Source organism: Pyrus communis, chromosome 10 (assembly GCF_963583255.1).
Source record: "Pyrus communis chromosome 10, drPyrComm1.1, whole genome shotgun sequence".
In the NCBI taxonomy this organism is placed as follows: Eukaryota; Viridiplantae; Streptophyta; class Magnoliopsida; order Rosales; family Rosaceae; genus Pyrus; species Pyrus communis.
The window spans coordinates 2,811,566-2,828,725 of record NC_084812.1 but is presented as its reverse complement, the minus strand read 5'-3'; the positions used below and the strand labels follow the sequence as shown (position 1 = coordinate 2,828,725).

The window sequence follows — 17,160 nt, the reverse complement described above, 5'->3', positions numbered from 1 at the left end:
ATAAAAATCCGACTAATTGCAAATTCCTCCAACAACTGTATTCCATGAGACAACTCCCTTTCACGGATCCACCGAATGCCCCTTTTGCATCTCTCATATCCCCATAAATCGTACGGAAAGCTATAATTTTTGTCTATTTGTAGTATGACATATGGAGTATCATTTAATACCAAACATTTGAAAGAAAAAAAAACCTATTCTTTCTTATGCCTTTGCAAATTATTTGAAAATTCGAATCACATTCACCAATTTGACACTAAAAATATATACAGAAGCAAAATGAAACACCTTACCAGAACGCTAAGCAAAGAAAAACAACTACTCAAATAATTTACTTAAAAACGCAAATAGTAATTAAACAGTCGATGGACGATGCTTTATGCGATGATTCCTTTCCTTTTTCTTTTATTTGAAAATTGTGAGATGCCTAACATGTGAGTCTGTGACAATATACAAGAAAACAATATAATTTTTTGCTAGTGTTGTAGTATTTTCCTCTACTTTTGGAGAAACCAAAGTACAACAAAACTTAAAAAAAACATAAAGTGAAAAATATTCTTCAGTATATTTTCTGAAGCACTATTGTGAAAAGCTTCTCTTTGAAGGTTTTACTTTAAAAAAAAAAAAAAAAAATACCAGCTCGGTAGTCCACCTTATAAGGAGCTGACACTTATAGAGGATTTTCAGCATTCTCAGACCACGATCATGTGAGTTATGAGCGTCAGAAATAGAACTCAAGACATGACATGTGACCTTCTGCTCATGTTTAATTTATTGAATTGCTTTGGGTTATTTTCCACTCTCATCCTTTCTTATTGTATTTTAATTATTTTGTGCAATGTAAAAAGAATAAAGCATTCAGATCTATTAATTTTATGTTCCCTTGCAACATGAACCTTTTTGCGACTCCAATTTTCAATTCAATCGTCTTTTTGTAATATTTTCAAAAAAGGCAAATGATGAATTGGTAAGATATAAGATGATGAAAATGAAAATACACATGAATAAGATGAACACTAAACTGATAATACGCGGTATGAGTCACGATATTGTACTCCTTTATCAACGTCTTAATAATTATAGATTTTATTTTATATTAAAAATTTGTAACTGGTATCATTGTGTTATTTTTTTAGTAATTATTCGAAGTAGATATTATGTCCAACGGTTTTGTGTAAGTATTAGAAAATAAAATACAATTGTGAAACATAACATTCACGTCTTGAATTTGATTCCTGATACTGATGAATTCTGCAATGATGGCCAATGAAAGCTACCTCTATGAGTCTTCTCTGTTCCCAAAAAAGCTATGATGATGCAGTCACCAACCATTCTTTAAAAAAAAAAAAAAAAAATAAATAAATAAAACCATTAATACAACAATTGAACCAACATTTGTCCTATGTTCAAGAATGAATTCTCAAGATAATATCAATAGTATTTCGATATTATTGTAACTAACAAAACGTATTAATCGTATTATTCATACATTATCAACGGAAAATGTTCATTTCTGGATCCCTTCCTCCTAATCTACTAAGACCTGGTTTGGTACTGAGGTGATTCTGAAAAAAATTGGTATAAAAAAAAGCTCGGAGCTGTTTTTGTGTTTGGTAAACATTCAACTTCAGTTTTTTTCACAGTTTTGGGTGAAAAAAGCAAAAAACAAGAAGCTGCAAAACCCAATTTTGAAAAACCGGCTTTTTTTTCACATATGTTTTACAAAAAAGTTTACCAAACACTCTGCTGCTTTATTTCACAACTGCTTATTCTCATAGCACAGCAGAAACAGTTTTTTTTCAAAGCACAGTAATACCAAACCAGCCCTAAGTATGAGAATTCGGGCGGTTATAAGTTGATCTAACGGCTACAAACAGAGGCCCACTTTAAAAGTTATAATAACTTTAACCGTTTGATCAAATTTTAACGATCCAAAATTTTGAACTTGGTGAATTAAGAGAAAGGAATCCGGAAACGATCCCTTTCCATTATCGACAACGTCAACAAAACAGAAGTGATGTGATACAATATAAAATACATTAATTTGTTATAAGTTGTACATATGTGCATGGATATGACTGTGCACCACACAAGCTGTTTGCTATAATCCAAGAAAAAGCAGACACTAATCTAATCAGGTGTATGATCTGATCTGACTGGGAACTCCACACAACTCCAAGAGCCAAAGCCTAAATTCCTAATCAAGCCAAGATCTCTTCCTTCATCTTGAAGGTTTCTCCCTTACTAAATAGACAAAAATTACCATAATTAGTTGTTAGTCTTAAATCTAGGTCCTTCCTCTTGGTCTCTCCCAAATAAGCCATTCAACCCCCCACAAGAGGAATGCGTGTGGCCATACAAGGATACGTTGTTGACATTAGTTCTAATGGTTTAAACCAACGGTTATATTTTACATACAAGAATTGATTGTTTACAACCATTAAATTTTGTAATCATCACGGGTGGTTCCAGTGGTTGGAGGCGAATTCCAAGTATGTACGTTATGAGTTCGATTCCTGTCGTTGGTGTACCGCCTGATGCTGACTAGGAAGAAGCTGAAATACCTCTGTAAGTGTATATCCTTTGAAATGGTGGACTACTGTAACGAAGTCATCAGTTGATTTTTTATTTTTTATTTTTCAAAAGAAAGATAAAACCTAACATTGTAGATGGAACTAGAAAATGAAAGGTATTTAAAACAAGAGGCCTACGAAATTGAAAACCAGTGGCCAAATGGATCTGATAGCTAAGTTGCCTAAGTTCTACATTGATCATGCAAGGGAAAGAAAACTTGGGGTTCTAATATTGCCACTTAGGAAGGGACATGTGTGTCCCAGGTGGCAGAATTCCAAGGGGACGTGGCAAATCACAAGCAGCATCTAATCCATCTTGAAAATTGTGCCACTCATTGGTGGGCCCACTTGGAACTTATCAATAAAACTGATGCTTCGTTAGGTTTTTAAACATCAATAAGCATAGATATATATCACAATAGTATATACCTATACATAAAGTGTGTGAATTTTTTTACTTTGATTGTTAAAATTGAAGGAGAAAGGAATAGAGTGAGAGAGAACGTGAATATAAGAAGAGAGAGAAAGAAAAAGAGAGATATTTTTTATTTTTTTACTTAGAAATGTTAAATTTACATGTAAATAAAATTAAAAAAAAAATTATTTTATAAAATTACGTTACTATCATTAATATTTTTCGACATTAAAAACAATTTGCGTTAGAGCGCTGGTTTGTTTGCGCTCTGACACCTCTCACCTTAACCATCACAAACTCCTCCTCAACGAATTAAAGCATCGTTTAAAAGCAAAAATTGTAGCTTTTTCTTTCGTGGGAATCAATCTAAAATCTACCTTGTTTTATTAGCCACCTTTCACTTTCCTATAAATATATTCTTATTCCTTCCACATGATGCTGTAGCTACCTCCCTTCCCAGATTCCTTTGCTCTCAACTTCTCAATCACCTCTCAAATTTCAAAAAAACCATATATTAAAAGAGATCAGATTTCTGGTTTTGAAGACGAGAAATTATGTGTCACCCTTCAGGCGTGCCTAATTTGGTGAGGTTGAGAGTTAGAGACTTGGCGGTGCTGCAGCAGCAGCATCGCAGATGGCTTCTTTTGCAGGCGCCTGTGGCGGTTGAGACGACAGCGAACCTGCATGCGGCTGCAGCTGCGGCCAGAAGGGTTGGAGAGGCTGCAGCTAGAGGTGGCAACGGTGGCGGCGATACTCGGTGGTGCTTGTGCTCGCCGACGCAGCATCCGGGTTCGTTCCGGTGTAGGCAACACCATGCTGAGTATGTTTGGAGTGGTGGCCGGAATTTGAGAAAAGATATGTCCAGTAATTAATTAGTCCAAGTTTTTATTATGCATAATAATAATAATGTAATTTTGTTTTCCCCTTCCAACGGTTCCCTATTTTTTATTGCATTCGATATCCGATAATAAACAAATTCATATATCGGAAATTCAAACTCTGATGCATAAGGAAAACATACTCGCTTTGGCTGTTATTCTAATTACGTTCATTTATGCTATTATTAGCATTTTATCAAGGTTTTTTAGTAAATCTGGGGTTTAATCAAGCTGGATAGAGTAATGAGTTCGAGTTTGAATTCGCAGTAGAAAGTTCAGGATTTAGTCGCATTGAGTGGAATAATGCTATTAGAATATAAACACTAATCACTTAGGTTTTTTTTTTTTTTTTGGTTGGGTTTCTTTTTAGTATATCGATATTTTTACACTAAAGAAAGAAGAAGTTCGGCAAAGTTACATAATAGACAACATAATTTGTTATTGAATTCGACTTCCACGAGATTCGAACCTAAGATATTAAAAAACGAATACCACCAAACTATAATACTAAATTATCACTAAGTTAGCGTTTACGTGTTGGAAAAGAATAAGTCCCTGTCCCCAAACCAATTTCTATTCCAATGTTGACATTTTACATTATTGCATTGCGGTCCATAGTGTGCGAGAATTTTGTGGCCGTTGGATCATTCGTGACAATTGACATGTTTCAATCGCAAAGTTGACTCAGGAACCAAATATTTGACAACAAAGTGAAACAATTAAAAGCCTTCCCCAAGGGATTTCATTTACAGTCTCTGTAATTTGAATTGTAAAACACAAGCTAAACGAATTCCTTCGAATGATTTTCTTTTGCTATTGAATCAAGCACTCTGTTCACATTCTACATGCTGATTGCGATCGGTCTGAAGTCGATAATTATGCACAGGAATGGAAGTTGTTAGAAACCGGAACTGTCATCTTCGCCTTCAGCACCGAAATTCGAGATTAAACAGCAGAACTCCATTGATATCACTGCAAGATTCAAAAGAACTTGGTTAGTAGCTCAAGGACATTGAGGAAGAAAATTCTTCGGAGGTGACGATTCTCACGTACAGACATAACACTAGTATGTGAAAACTTCTTTCGTAGAATAGTATAACGACATCAACAAAAAGAACGCCACTGCGCTGGCTAATTCTTTCATCAGCTCTAAGTACTCTATGACTAACTATAGCAGGGACGACGGAGCTTTTGAATGCACGCAATCGACGTGTGAATAGGAAATGAAAGAAAAGAACATCCTCACCTCAGAATAGCAGTCTTCACGAACAACTGTCTGATTGTTTGTATCTACATACACTTCACACGATGCTCTTGCCTGATCAACATTAGAGATCACAATTAGAACAAATCACAAAACTCAGCATCTAATCTAGCATGCACGATAAAGTGATTTAGCATCTAATCTGTGAGGTTGAAACACAACACAATCAATGGCCACTTCAGCCATCTCACCCTCATTCAATTGCACCATTTCGCACGTATCTTTTCGAAAGTGATAAATCTATTAGCAGATAGCAATAGTTACTCTATCCATTCTGCGCTTATTCTTCGCACCGATCTTTCTCCTACCAAATCTGGGCTTCCTGAAACTGTACATTTTGGAACAGAAATAATTTTGGGCGTAAAAAAGTAGCCCTCTGCATCGATCATGAATGCATACACGAAAACTTAGTGACACCCTTCCTAAAATGATTGATCAAATCGAAAGTAACCTCGAATTTCTGCTGAGAATGGGTTCTATGTTGACGGGAGGTGTTGTCTTGCATGGTTTTATAAGAGGTTAGGTTACTTCTCATATTGCCAATTGGTTTTACGATGGAACTTCAAATTTCTTCATAGTATTAGAGCAGGTTGTCCCACGTGTTCCACGTCACCCGAGTTGTGTTGTCTATGTGTTAGGCTTGAAAATTCACCGCACGGGCTTGCTGAGAGTGAGTAGAGAAGAAACCTTGTATAGGCTTATAAGAGGTTGGCTGCTTCTCATATTGCCAATTGATTTTGGAACTGTTACTAAGTGAAAGTCGAAAACTCTACCAACAACAGAACAACAAACGCGAAAACCAATTGAAAATTGGACACAAGCACATTATGTGAAAGCTAATCTTAACTAGTTAAACACTTCTTACACAATTTCCGAACTCTCGATAACAAAACCCAGCATACCCAATTTCTTACAAATTTGAATAATCGAAGACATTTTCAGTAATCAAAGTTTGCAGCTTTGTGTACAAATTTCCCAAATTAATCTTTTTTCTCTCGTTCAAACAATTATCAGCAAGAACCGATTCCAAATAAAAGCTTCTACCTTGAATCAAGAACAAATTTACCTTGATCGGAATCTTGAAGAGCAAAACCCCCAAAGTTCCATCCACCGCCGTATCGGTATCAAAGGGAATTACCCCTTTCGCCAAATCCTCAAGCAAGTAAAACACGTCGTGGAGGACCTCAAGCCCGTCGACCACGAGCGTGGCGTTCACGTACGACGACGCTCTGGCCCTGACGTGCCCTCCGTCGGAGATCACAAAACCTAGCTCCCTCGCGCGGTACCCCACCGTGACTTTGAGCGAGTCGTAATTCAAGGAGTAGAAGTCGCGGTTGCGAACTCTGATGGTGAGAGAGAAGGATAGGTCGAGAGTGGGTTTGAGGGACGTGTTGACTCGGACATGGTTGAGTTTGATTCGGGCGAGGTGGAGGGTGGGGTCGGAGGGGTAGAGGAAGAAGACGGCGGCGGAGAGGAGGAGTATGGAGGCGGTGATTGAGATGCAGAGGCGGAGAGAGCGTCCGCAGTAGTAGTGGGGGGTGGGACGGTAATGAGTTAGAACGACGACGCTTTGCTGAGACTCTGGGTTGTTGGGACCGGATGGGATCGGCGAGTAGAATGCGTACTCGCTCTTGGAGGAGGCCATGTTCGCCGGAACAGAGTTTCTTGGCTTTATTCGGCCGTGTTTAAATAGTCTGTTTATTTTCGTACGCAAAATATCAGGTTGTTGATTTGGTGGCGGATTACGTGGCAGGATCTAGGCCGTCAAAGTGGACCTTTACCAATCACATATAAATTATGCAAATATTACGCCAATTTACACGTAGGACCCCGAGAATTTTCACTTTGTAAATTTACCACCCATTTGGAGAATAATTTTTTTTGACATAGCATTGTGCTATTCAACTGAAATATTAAGTGATGGTGAACCTATTTTATGTAAATCTTATTCTTTTCAAGAGGAGGGGAGATGACACCCAATGTCTGGAACTAATCAAAGTTGATGAATTTTTTTTTATGAAGGAAGATGTTTGATATTTTAATGAGTTTGAATTGACGAAATTGACTTCAGAAGTTGATGCTGTAGACATCGAAATTTCGGTGAAATGAATGTTAACCAATAATTAAAATTTCAACGCTCACGTGTCACATAAATTTTACATGTAGCGTGTGACTCAACGAAAAATCGAAATAAATTGGAAAGGTCATCAAATAGGACACGTGTCAATATCTGGCAGAAATGATTTATTTCATCTGATTATTTAAATCCAAAAAATCAAGTTTTGGAATTCTATAAATAGGAGGCCAAGGCATTCATTTCAAGGGGAAAGAAAGAAGAAAAGGAGTTTACATCACACCAAAACCTTGAAGCCTCGAAACTCTAAAGCTCTCAAGCAAATTCCGAAGGATCAAGAAAACACTCTTCGTTCTTCGTCAAATCCTCCTTCAAAGGTCAAGCCCCAACGGCCCTTGAAGAACTTCCGCCGACTCAAGATCAAGCCCCGACGGCCCCTTGAAGAAAGTGTTCATCATCCGTTCGTCCTAAGATCAAGCCCCAACGGCCCTTTGGATCAACAACCTCAACAAATCCACACATCCAATCAGTCTTCAAGATTAGGCCCAAAAGCCCTTGAAGATCCACTCATCCATCAACCCTCAAGATCAAGCCCCGACGGCCCTCTTGAAGAAATCCATACACTCAGTCTTCAAGATTAGGCCCAAAAGCCCTTGAAGATCCGCTCATCCATCAACCCTCAAGATCAAGCCCCGACGGCCCCCTTGAAGAAATCCATACACCCAGTCTTCAAGATCAAGCTCAAAAGCCCTCGAAGATCCGTTCATCAACTGTTCATCCCTAGATCAAGCCCCGACGGCTCTTTGGATCAACAGCTCATCCACAAACCTACACCCTACGAAGATAGAATCAGAGGATCAAATTACAAAGAGATTGTAACCCCAAAATCATTAAAAAATATATTTTGTACACGGTATTCTTGTTTCTTGTTTCAGGAATTTTTCGTGTTTACAAATTTGGCACGCCCGGTGGGACAATCTCTACCTCTCATCTCTGTCTCCGTTCAAGATATTCAAGCACAGTCCATGGCTTCAAACAAAGAACAAGTCATGACTATCGGCACTACCTCCATTGAAAGACAGCTGGTTCAGATGAAGGAAACAATTGCAAGGCTGATAAAGACTGCAGAGGAGAAAAACTTGCAAACCGCCGGACTCATCAACCGTCTGGAGGCACAGCATGGCGTCAAAGTGAAACCAAGCTCTCTTCCAACTAAGAGGACCGAAGAAGGCTTCAACCCAAATGCCTACGAACTCATGTCAAAGGCTAGGCATGACTTTGCTTCCTCTTCAAATCTTGGAAAGAAGGTTTCAAACACCGTCAACGACAAAGATCGCGACCTCACCGAGACTCAAAAGAAGTTGAAGGAGCATGATTATGGAGTTGACAACAACAAGGCTGAACTTGGCTTCACACCAAATGCACCCGTGAAGATTTCAAGCAAAGTGAAGAAAGTTAGCGCTCAACACATCAGCGTGAGCATTGAACAAAACCAAGAAGAGCCTAAACCCTCCCCTCGGACGTCGGTCTTCGATAGGATGAGCCATTCAAGCTCCAGAACTTCAGTGCTTAATCGCATTGGTGGTCAAGACCGAACCTCTGTCTTCAAGAGGCTTAACGCGCCGACATCCCAAAGCTCTGTTTTTGAAAGGTTGTTAAAGCCTAAGAAACAAAGCAACACAGCTATCTCTCCTCTGCAACGATCAGCTTCAGAAAGATTTGGAAAGAGGAAGACAACACCAAAGGAAGAAAAGCTCGATGGGTTAGGAGAAAAAGACGACGCTCGAAGCTTGATTCCTTCAAGGATGGAGCGCCAAGCAATCCTAGAGGTCGACACAAAAGGACCACTGAAGGTAAGGAGGCGCATCATCGTCCACACTGGCAAATCTTCATGCCAACAAACCCAAGATAACGGCACTGAAGAAGAGATCCAAGATGTTTTCTACATCACGGTTCAAGAAGGTAAAGAAGACGAAAGCCCGAGGAAATACTCAGAGTCCCTACTCTCCGACGCTGATTCGAGCGGCAGTACAACCATGCAAGTCATGACCACTGGAGCAACTTCAATCGAGGAGCAGCTAGCTCAGATGAATGAAGCAATCGCAAAGCTCACACGGACTGTGGAAGAGAAGGACTTGCAGATTGCCGCACTTGTCAACCAACTAGATGCGCTGCCCGACGTGAAAGTCGACCCAAATATTGGCCTATTAAAGAAAGAAGACGACGAAGAAGAGGAGCCACCAGCGGAGAAAGTTGAAGAGAAGCCGAAGCTAGACCAAGCAACGGCATCCATGAGATCTCTCTCTATCCAGCAGCTACAGGAGATGATCGCAAACACTATCAAGACACAGTACGAAGGAAGCTCGCATGACTCCGTACTATACTCAAAGCCTTACTCCAAGAAGATTGATGCTTTGAAGATGCCAAGGGGTTATCAGCCCCCAAAATTCATGCAGTTCGATGGAAAAGGCAACCCGAAGCAACATGTCTCCCATTTCATTGAAACTTGCAACAATGCTGGGACAGAGGGAGACTACCTCGTCAAACAGTTCGTGCGTTCGCTGAAAAGTAACGCTTTTGACTGGTACACTGACCTCGAACCTGAGTCTATCAACAGTTGGGACCAGCTAGAAAGGGAATTCCTCAACCGTTTCTACAGCACTCGTCGTACTGTAAGCATGCTAGAGCTGACCAGTACGAAACAGTGGAGGGATGAACCTGTCGTCGACTACATAAATAGATGGCGCTCCTTAAGTCTGGATTGCAAAGATCGGCTTTCTGAAACCTCCGCCATTGAGATGTGCGTTCAAGGCATGCAGTGGGGACTACACTACATCCTTCAAGGCATCAAACCACGAACATTTGAGGAGTTAGCCACCCGCGCCCATGATATGGAGTTAAGCATCACTCGTCATGGGAAGAAAGAACAGATCGCCGACTACAAGAATGACAAAGTTTTGGGGCCAAAGGTGGATAAGGCTGCGTGGAAACCCACCAAGGAAGCAATGACGCTCAACACAACTCCAGTCAAAACCCATACACGAGGCAAGGCGATTCAAACCGAAGCTTTTCGTGATCAAGAGATACGTAGACGCACTTTGAAGGAGCTTGAGGAGAAGACTTATCCATTCCCCGACTCTGATGTGGTTGCCATGTTGAAAGACTTGCTTGACAAAAAGGTGATCGACCTACCTGAGTGCAAACGGCCGGAAGATATGAACCGTACTGACAGTCCAAGGTACTGTAAATTCCACCGCTTCATTAGTCATCCGACGGAAAAGTGCTTTGTGCTAAAAGATCTCATCATGAAGTTGGCTCAGAAAGGGATCATCGAGCTAGATCTTAATGATGTGGTGAAATCAAACTATACCTCCGTCACTTCTGGCTCTTTGAACTCAAAATCTTCACCGCAACCACTGGGGGCATGCTCCAAAACCATGTCAGTCAAGTCAAGTGAAGTTGAAGGATGGACTTATGTCACTCCAAAGAAAATACACAATAAACATAGGTCTCCTCCACAAGTTCACCAATCGGAAAGGGGGCAAAGCAGCTACCGTCAACCTTCAAAGCTACATGAAAGTGTTGAGGATGATGAAGTTATGACACAAAGATCGTCCGTTGCCATCACGATGCGCGATTTCTTCCCCAAAGACTTCTTCAATCACTCAGTCAAGACTCCTTGCTATGAAGATTGCAAGGAATGCCTCTCTAAGATCGTTTGATAAAATCATCAAAAAAAAAGCTCCTCGTTCGCACGAGCCTAAAAGGCGACAACAAAAGCTCCTCGTTCGCACGAGCCTAAAAGGTGACACCAAACGCTCCTGGTCTGCACGAGCATAAAAGGCGACACCAAAAGCTCCTTGTCTGCATGAGCTAAAACTGCAAACGGCACCAAAAGCTCCTGGTCTGCATGAGCCTAAAAGGTGACACCAAACGCTCCTGGTCTGCACGAGCATAAAAGACGACACCAAAAGCTCCTTGTCTGCATGAGCTGAAACTGCAAACGGCACCAAAAGCTCCTGGTCTGCACGAGCCTAAAAGGTGACAACAAACGCTCCTGGCCCGCAAGAGCATAAACTGTGTACGGCAAAATCATCATCAAAACCATCACTCATTTGAACTACGTTATGACTTGATCTCTTCTTTGGAAGAGTACGTAGGCAACTTGAAACAAAGAAACTTCAAGTACAGTCACATCAAAATAAATAAATAAATGTTTCATTAAATAAAGTCAATTTTATTACAATTTCTTTATTAAAAAAAAAAAAAAATTATTACAGTTTCTTCTTCTTCTTCTAAATATATATATATATATATATATATATATAATAAACAAAACAACAAAACAAAAAAAAAAAAAAAAAAAAAAACATATATATATATTTATATATATATATATATATATATATGTGTGTGTGCGTGTGTAAATGTTTTCCTTCTCGGCCCAAACAACTGGGATGGCCTCTTAGACCCTCTAGACCTCAATCTCCTAACTGGCGGTGCACATTTCTGGATGCCTTGGTCCACAATCCTCAATTGCACCATATTCAGTCTGCAGAGCCCAACAAGGAGATTTGCAGGCCCACTATGCGGTCACCAAATCTACGAGCCCAAAACCAACCTCATTGTCAACTCCGAAATCGATTTCAAAATGCTCCAGCACCACCCATTCTCGAGCTAGTTGGAGAAACCACCGAGATTTCCGAGGCCGCCGCAAAAGTGGATTCACCGGCACCACGGCAGCAAAGAGAATTGCTATGTGGGCAGCACTGAGCCCACCTCTGTTCTCGACACCAGAAGAAGCCCAAGCCCCAGGCTCAGGCCCGGCCCTCAAAGCCCAATCCGCGTTTTCTGCTTTCTACCCGCAATCTCATTGTACCTTCACAAGCAGCAGCTCTCTGATTCCCATCAAATCTGCCTTCCTTCAAGGCCAGTCTCTCTTACCTTCTTCCAGTTCGCGCCACCGGTCCACCCCACTTGCGGGTTGATCCGTTTGGTTCCCCGAGAAAATTAATAAGAAACGCTGGGCGACCGAATGATGACGTCGGGAACGAGAATGCCGACGTGGAAGGAGAGAGAGAACAACAAGAAGCGGGAGCGGCGGCGCCGGGCAATCGCCGCGAAGATCTACTCCAGGCTGCGGATGTACGGAGCTCCCGAAGCACTGCGACAACAACGAGGTCCTCAAAGCTCTCTGCAACGAAGCCGGCTGGACAGTCGAAGAAGACGGTACCACTTACCGAAAGGGATGCAAACCCGTGGATTTCATGGACATAATGGGGGGTTCTACCTCAGCAAGTCCATGTTCATCGTACCAGCCATCCCCGTCAACGATGCCGTTTCAGAGACCCCCCTCCAGATTCAAAGACATCAACAAGAACCACGTCGGATTGGATCTGAACTCCATGGTGTCAACGCTTGTCAGTGATCTGGGCTCTGTCGACATCAATCTCAAAAAGCAGCGATCTGGTCTACTCAGGAAGCACAGAGATTCACAGCATCGATTAGTGGAGCTTTAGCTTGTCGTCCGATTCCCCTGCTTCACCATGACTGGTACTCCGCCGTCTCTGTTCGCCATGGTTTTCCTGTGCAGGGGGAGTTGGGTGTCTTGAGAAGATCTCCTCGATCTCATCCTAAGTCGCCGTCTCTCCACCTTCGACATGGCAGACCACTATGGACCGGCTGAAGATCTATAGGGCATCTTTATCAATCGAGTTCGTCAGGAACGTCCACCAGAGTACTTGGAAAAGTTCAGAGGTCTTGCGAAATGGGTGCCACCGCCTGTTAAGATGACAAGTAGTTTTGTAAGGGACAGTGTTAATGTTTCACGAAAGAGAATGGACGTGGCTTCCTTGGACATGCTTCAGTTTCATTGGTGGGATTATGCAAATACTGGTTACCTTAATGCACTAAAACACCTTACAGATTTGAAAGAAGGTAAAATTAAGACAGTCGCCTTGACAAATTTCGATACAGAGAGGCTACAGATAATCCTAGAAAATGAGATTCCTGTTGTAAGCAATCAGGTCTAGCATTCCATTGTTGATATGCGTTCTCAACAGAAAATGGCAGAGCTTTGTCAGCTCACAGGAGTCAAACTTATAACGTATGGGACAGTAATGGGCGGTCTATTATCTGAAAAGTTCCTCGATACCAACTTGAACATTCCTTTTGCCGGGCCTCCATTAAACACTCCCTCCCTCCAAAAGTACAAACGAATGGTTGATGCCTGGGGAGGTTGGAGTCTTTTCCAAGCTCTTCTTCAGACACTTAAAGGCATTGCTACTAAACACGGAGTCTCCATAGCTACACGTTGCAGATGAGAGAGATTCTCTTCTTCGAAGATTTACTGGGGATTTTAAGCAGGGTGCAGAAGGAGATGCAAGCTTCGTTCGTCTGGCTATTTCAACAGGTTTTCTCTCGGACTAAAGGCTCCGACTTTGGGAGCTGCAAAGGAAGCTGGGCGTGGCTTGGGAGTCCGAGAGGTCACTCCTCCTTCGATCATCGACCTCCTCACGGCTGTGCTCCATCTTCAGCTCTCCAAACACCATAGCCGCAGCAACAACATCCACTAACTACCTCAAGCTCCTCACTCTGGCCACCGTGGTCAAAATCAACGAAGAGCTTCATTGACCGCTGTCAAACGACTAGCCGGTCTTCAAACTCGACGCTTTGCACTACTTCAAGCTCTGGCTGTTTCTGCACCTCCTCCATGACTGCTGCCTTTGAATGTGATCAACAAAATCAAAGTTTGTCAACTCACACCCAAAGATCTCATCCGTCTGCTTGTCTCTGCTGCTGCCTTTGAATGTGATTGACAAAATCAAAGTTTGTCAACTCACACCCAAAGATCTCCTCCGTCTTCTCTCGGACTCGGCCTGGGTTTTCACCCACAAACTCAGCCTTGCAGATCACCATATATAAAAAAAAAAATGATGGAATCTAGGTGGACAGCATGAAAATATATATATATATATATATGTATATATATAAAAACAATGATGATGCTTCTGGAACCATGTGCAAAAAGAAAAAAAAAATATATATATATATATATAAGAAAAAGAAAGAAAAAAACAATGATGGTGCTTCTGGCACCATCTGAAATATATATATATAAATGAATGGTGGATCAGTGCCACCGAAAGCAAAGAAAAGAATAAAAAATAAAATAAATTAAAATAAAAAGGAGTGATGATGGACGGTGATGTATATGTTTTATCTGTATTTAGCACAATACACTGAATAAAATAAAGCATGTCCATTAATCTCCAAGAAATTACAAGTGTGTACAAAAAAAAAAAAAAAAAAAAAAAGATGGAGCTTTCACAAAGGATGTTCACGTGAAGCCCCATTACTTGGCAAAACTCTAGAAGCGGAAGGCATCAGAGCAGAAGGCATCGGAACGGGAGGCATTGAAGCTAGAGCATTCCAGGCCTCAATACTGGGTGGAACGCTAGATGACCCAGGAAAAAGGTGCCTCTGGAAGAAAGACGAAAACCTTTGACGGTCACTTTGAATCCGACCTTCAGACTCTTGCAGCTCATCAAGCTTCCTCTTCATGCCCGTCGAATAGTTGTTTGCAAGCACGTGCAAACTTCTATTCTCATACTTCAGCTGCTTGATCTCTTGCTTGAGACTTTCCACATCCGCCATCAAGGATTCAACTTGGCGGGAGCGAGCAAGTAGGCGTTGGCCCATGTTGGACACAGAGCCTGCACACTGAACGCTGAGAGCGAGGGACTCTTGAACGGCCAACTCATCGGACCGTCCTGACAGCAGCCTACTATCTTTTGGAGTGAGGAGGTTCCTAGCTACTATTGTAGCTGTTGTGGCGTCCTGCATCATGGAGTCTTCACCTGTAAGAGGACCGTTAGAAGATAAAAAAGAAGGGCGCCATACATTACCTTGACCGGGTGCAACCGGATCGCTGCTGAGACTCAAATCTAAGCAAAGGTTCGATGAGTTAGTCATTTTTTTCAAAGGTGTTCAGAGAGAATGAGTGGATGAAGATAATTCTCAAAAGGCCGGAGACGATTTTCAAGAATGGGCAATTTTCAGAGTGTGTATGTTGGAGTGATCGATACCTCTGTAAAAAGCCAAGCGACACGACCACCGATTCAAAAATCCGGATTTTCCTGCGTGAAGTTCGGCGACGCGTTCGCGGCTTTTCAGAAAATGCGTTCAACTTTGTCAAAAGATATCTGACAAAGTCGAGAACACGTGGAGGCCATCATCGCAACTACACGTCTTTAGCCGACAAGCGCAAAGTTCGGCGACGCTTTCTCTGCTTTTCAGAAAACGCGTGCAACTTTGTCAAAAGTGGCGCTCGTTCAGAAATCGAAGAGGCGTCGTTCAGATATCGAAGAGACGTTTGTCGACAAGGGTAAAAGAACGGTACCACCACTTGCTATTAAGAAATCCCTATATGTGTCGACCTTCGTCTCATATGGCAAGGCAGACCTGAAGAAAATGCCCAACTCTTCCTCACCTCTGAGGGCGCACTCCCAGCAAAGCCTCTCGAAATACACAATTCTTCTTCTTCCTTTGAGAAAACCTATTCAACCTTTGAAGATACCAGATGCCTGGAGTACAGATGACCCAGGAGGAAACGATAGATTGAAGCATGTGCTGATTCATTCACCGCTTCTTCAAAAGCAAAGGTATCTCATATCATCAAGGGCGAAAGCAAAGGTATCTCATATCATGCTTTTTCCCTATCTTTTCCTTTGCCCTTGTTCTCACCTGCCAAGACAAGGACAGAGAAAGCAATATGTCGGAACCTCCACTCAAACCAGTTGCCACCAAGAAGTGAAGCACCATTTAAATGCAAAGGTTGCATTCAACTCCTGCATCGGAGGACAAATACTACAAGAGAAGATGCTAAACCTGTATAAGGAAATACCACTTCTGCAAAGGGGAGCAAGTAAGGCAAGTGAAAATGATACATCGAAGCATGTGGAGACAAGCACAACAAATATATGTGTTGATTCATTCGCTGCTTCTTCGAAAGCAAAGGTATCTCATATCATGCTTTTTCCCTGTCTTTTCCTTTGTCCTTGTTCTTACTCGCATGGCAAAGTGAAAGAAGCAATCAGCCGGCACTTGGAGTCAGTCTTCCGATCTGGAACCGACTACCTGGAATCTATTCTTGATTGCTTACCTAGTATTGCTCTCGAGTAGTCATCTTCAACGGTTGATACACTGCCAGAGAAGGGACAAGGAAACTTCAATCTTTCCGATTTGTATTCAATATGAATTGGAAAGATTGAACAAAGAAACAGGTCAGCACCTCCACCTCGTACTTGCCTGCCATATCCTGAAACCGCTCGTAGACCTTCGGGGGGAGACCAAAAGAATCCTGCTGCCCAGTTCAAGAGTAGCACAAAGGAAAATCAACGAGCGGAGGAGACCAGAAGAATCCTCCAGCCCAGTTCAAGATCAAGCCTCAATGGCCCTTGAAGAAATCACAAGTCCGATTCAAAATCAAGTGTTCACCACCCTTGAATCAAATTCAACTCCAGATAAAAGGAGTAAGTTCAGACCTTCGGAGGAGACCAAAAAAATCTTCCAGCCTAGTTCAAGATTAAGCTTGTGGAAAATCAACGATTGGAGGAAACCAGAAAATCTTCCAGTCGAACTCAAGATCAAGCCTCGATGGCCCTTGAAGAAATTTCCAGCTCAATTCAAGATCAAGCCTCGACGGCCCTTGGGTTGACATCTACATTAAGGGACTTCAAAACGCATCTTCTACACGTGACAAGCACATGTCAACGACGCGCCTTGAAGTGGGGGCATTTGTAGACATCGAAATTTCGGTGAAATGAATGTTAACCAATAATTAAAATTTCAACGCTCACGTGTCACATAAATTTTACATGTAGCGTGTGACTCAACGAAAAATCGAAATAAATTGGAAAGGTCATCAAATAGGACACGTGTCAATATCTGGCAGA

The 17,160-nt window shown here is 41.7% G+C and overlaps 1 protein-coding gene and 1 pseudogene across 1 annotated transcript; one reads left to right on the top strand and one right to left on the bottom strand.

The window, feature by feature from the left end:
- Window positions 1–4,577: 4,577 nt before the first annotated feature.
- On the bottom strand, window positions 4,578–6,835 carry LOC137748617 (uncharacterized). Its single transcript, XM_068488785.1, has 3 exons — window positions 6,197–6,835; window positions 5,113–5,184; window positions 4,578–4,838 (listed from the first exon to the last, which is right to left on the bottom strand). The coding sequence occupies exons 1-3, from the start codon at window positions 6,773–6,775 to the stop codon at window positions 4,836–4,838; spliced, it is 654 nt and encodes a 217-aa protein (XP_068344886.1). The 5' UTR covers window positions 6,776–6,835; the 3' UTR covers window positions 4,578–4,835.
- A 5,425-nt stretch (window positions 6,836–12,260) lies between these two features.
- LOC137746933 (flagellar radial spoke protein 5-like) lies at window positions 12,261–13,527 on the top strand (annotated as a pseudogene).
- Window positions 13,528–17,160: the final 3,633 nt, after the last annotated feature.